General features: G+C 68.7%; 1 protein-coding gene across 1 annotated transcript; it reads left to right on the forward strand.

Annotated features, from left to right (window-relative positions):
• Window positions 1–8: 8 nt before the first annotated feature.
• On the forward strand, window positions 9–455 carry LOC104863902 (transducin-like enhancer protein 6; the record flags this gene model as incomplete). Its single annotated transcript, XM_010626929.1, has 1 exon — window positions 9–455. A coding segment is annotated over one exon (447 nt), but the record flags the coding sequence as incomplete, so codon positions are not given.
• Window positions 456–463: the final 8 nt, after the last annotated feature.

Consider the following 463-nt stretch of genomic DNA (forward strand, 5'->3'; position numbering starts at 1 on the left):
CCCCACGGGGCCAGTCCGAGAGCTTGGGCTTGCCCTACAAGGTGCAGAGGCTGCACATGCTGCAACATGGGCACCACGTCCTCGCCACGGCCGTAAACAGCCTCACGCGCCACGCGTTCACCTGCGGCCCGGGCGGCCTCAAGGTGTGGAGGCTGGGCGGCCGGGAGGCCCAGGACACCTTCCCCCAGAGCCACCTGCATTGGCCCATCCAGACCCCGGGCGCCTTCCTGTCCACCTGCATGCTGGCCCCCAACGGCAAGATGCTCTTCGCCGGCGGCCACGGCCTGTCGGGCGTGAATGTCTGGGACCTGCTGGCGCCGGACTTGCACAACCCAAGCCAGCTGCCCTGCGAGGGGCTCTCCTGCCAGGCCCTGGACGCCGACCTCAAAGGCAGCCTGGCCTTCGCCGGCTTCAGCAACGGCACCGTCAGGATCTGGGATGTCCGGGATCGGAACGTGGTCAA

This window comes from Fukomys damarensis, unplaced genomic scaffold (assembly GCF_012274545.1).
Source record: "Fukomys damarensis isolate Sample0158 unplaced genomic scaffold, DMR_v1.0_HiC HiC_scaffold_53193, whole genome shotgun sequence".
NCBI lineage: Eukaryota > Metazoa > Chordata > Mammalia > Rodentia > Bathyergidae > Fukomys > Fukomys damarensis.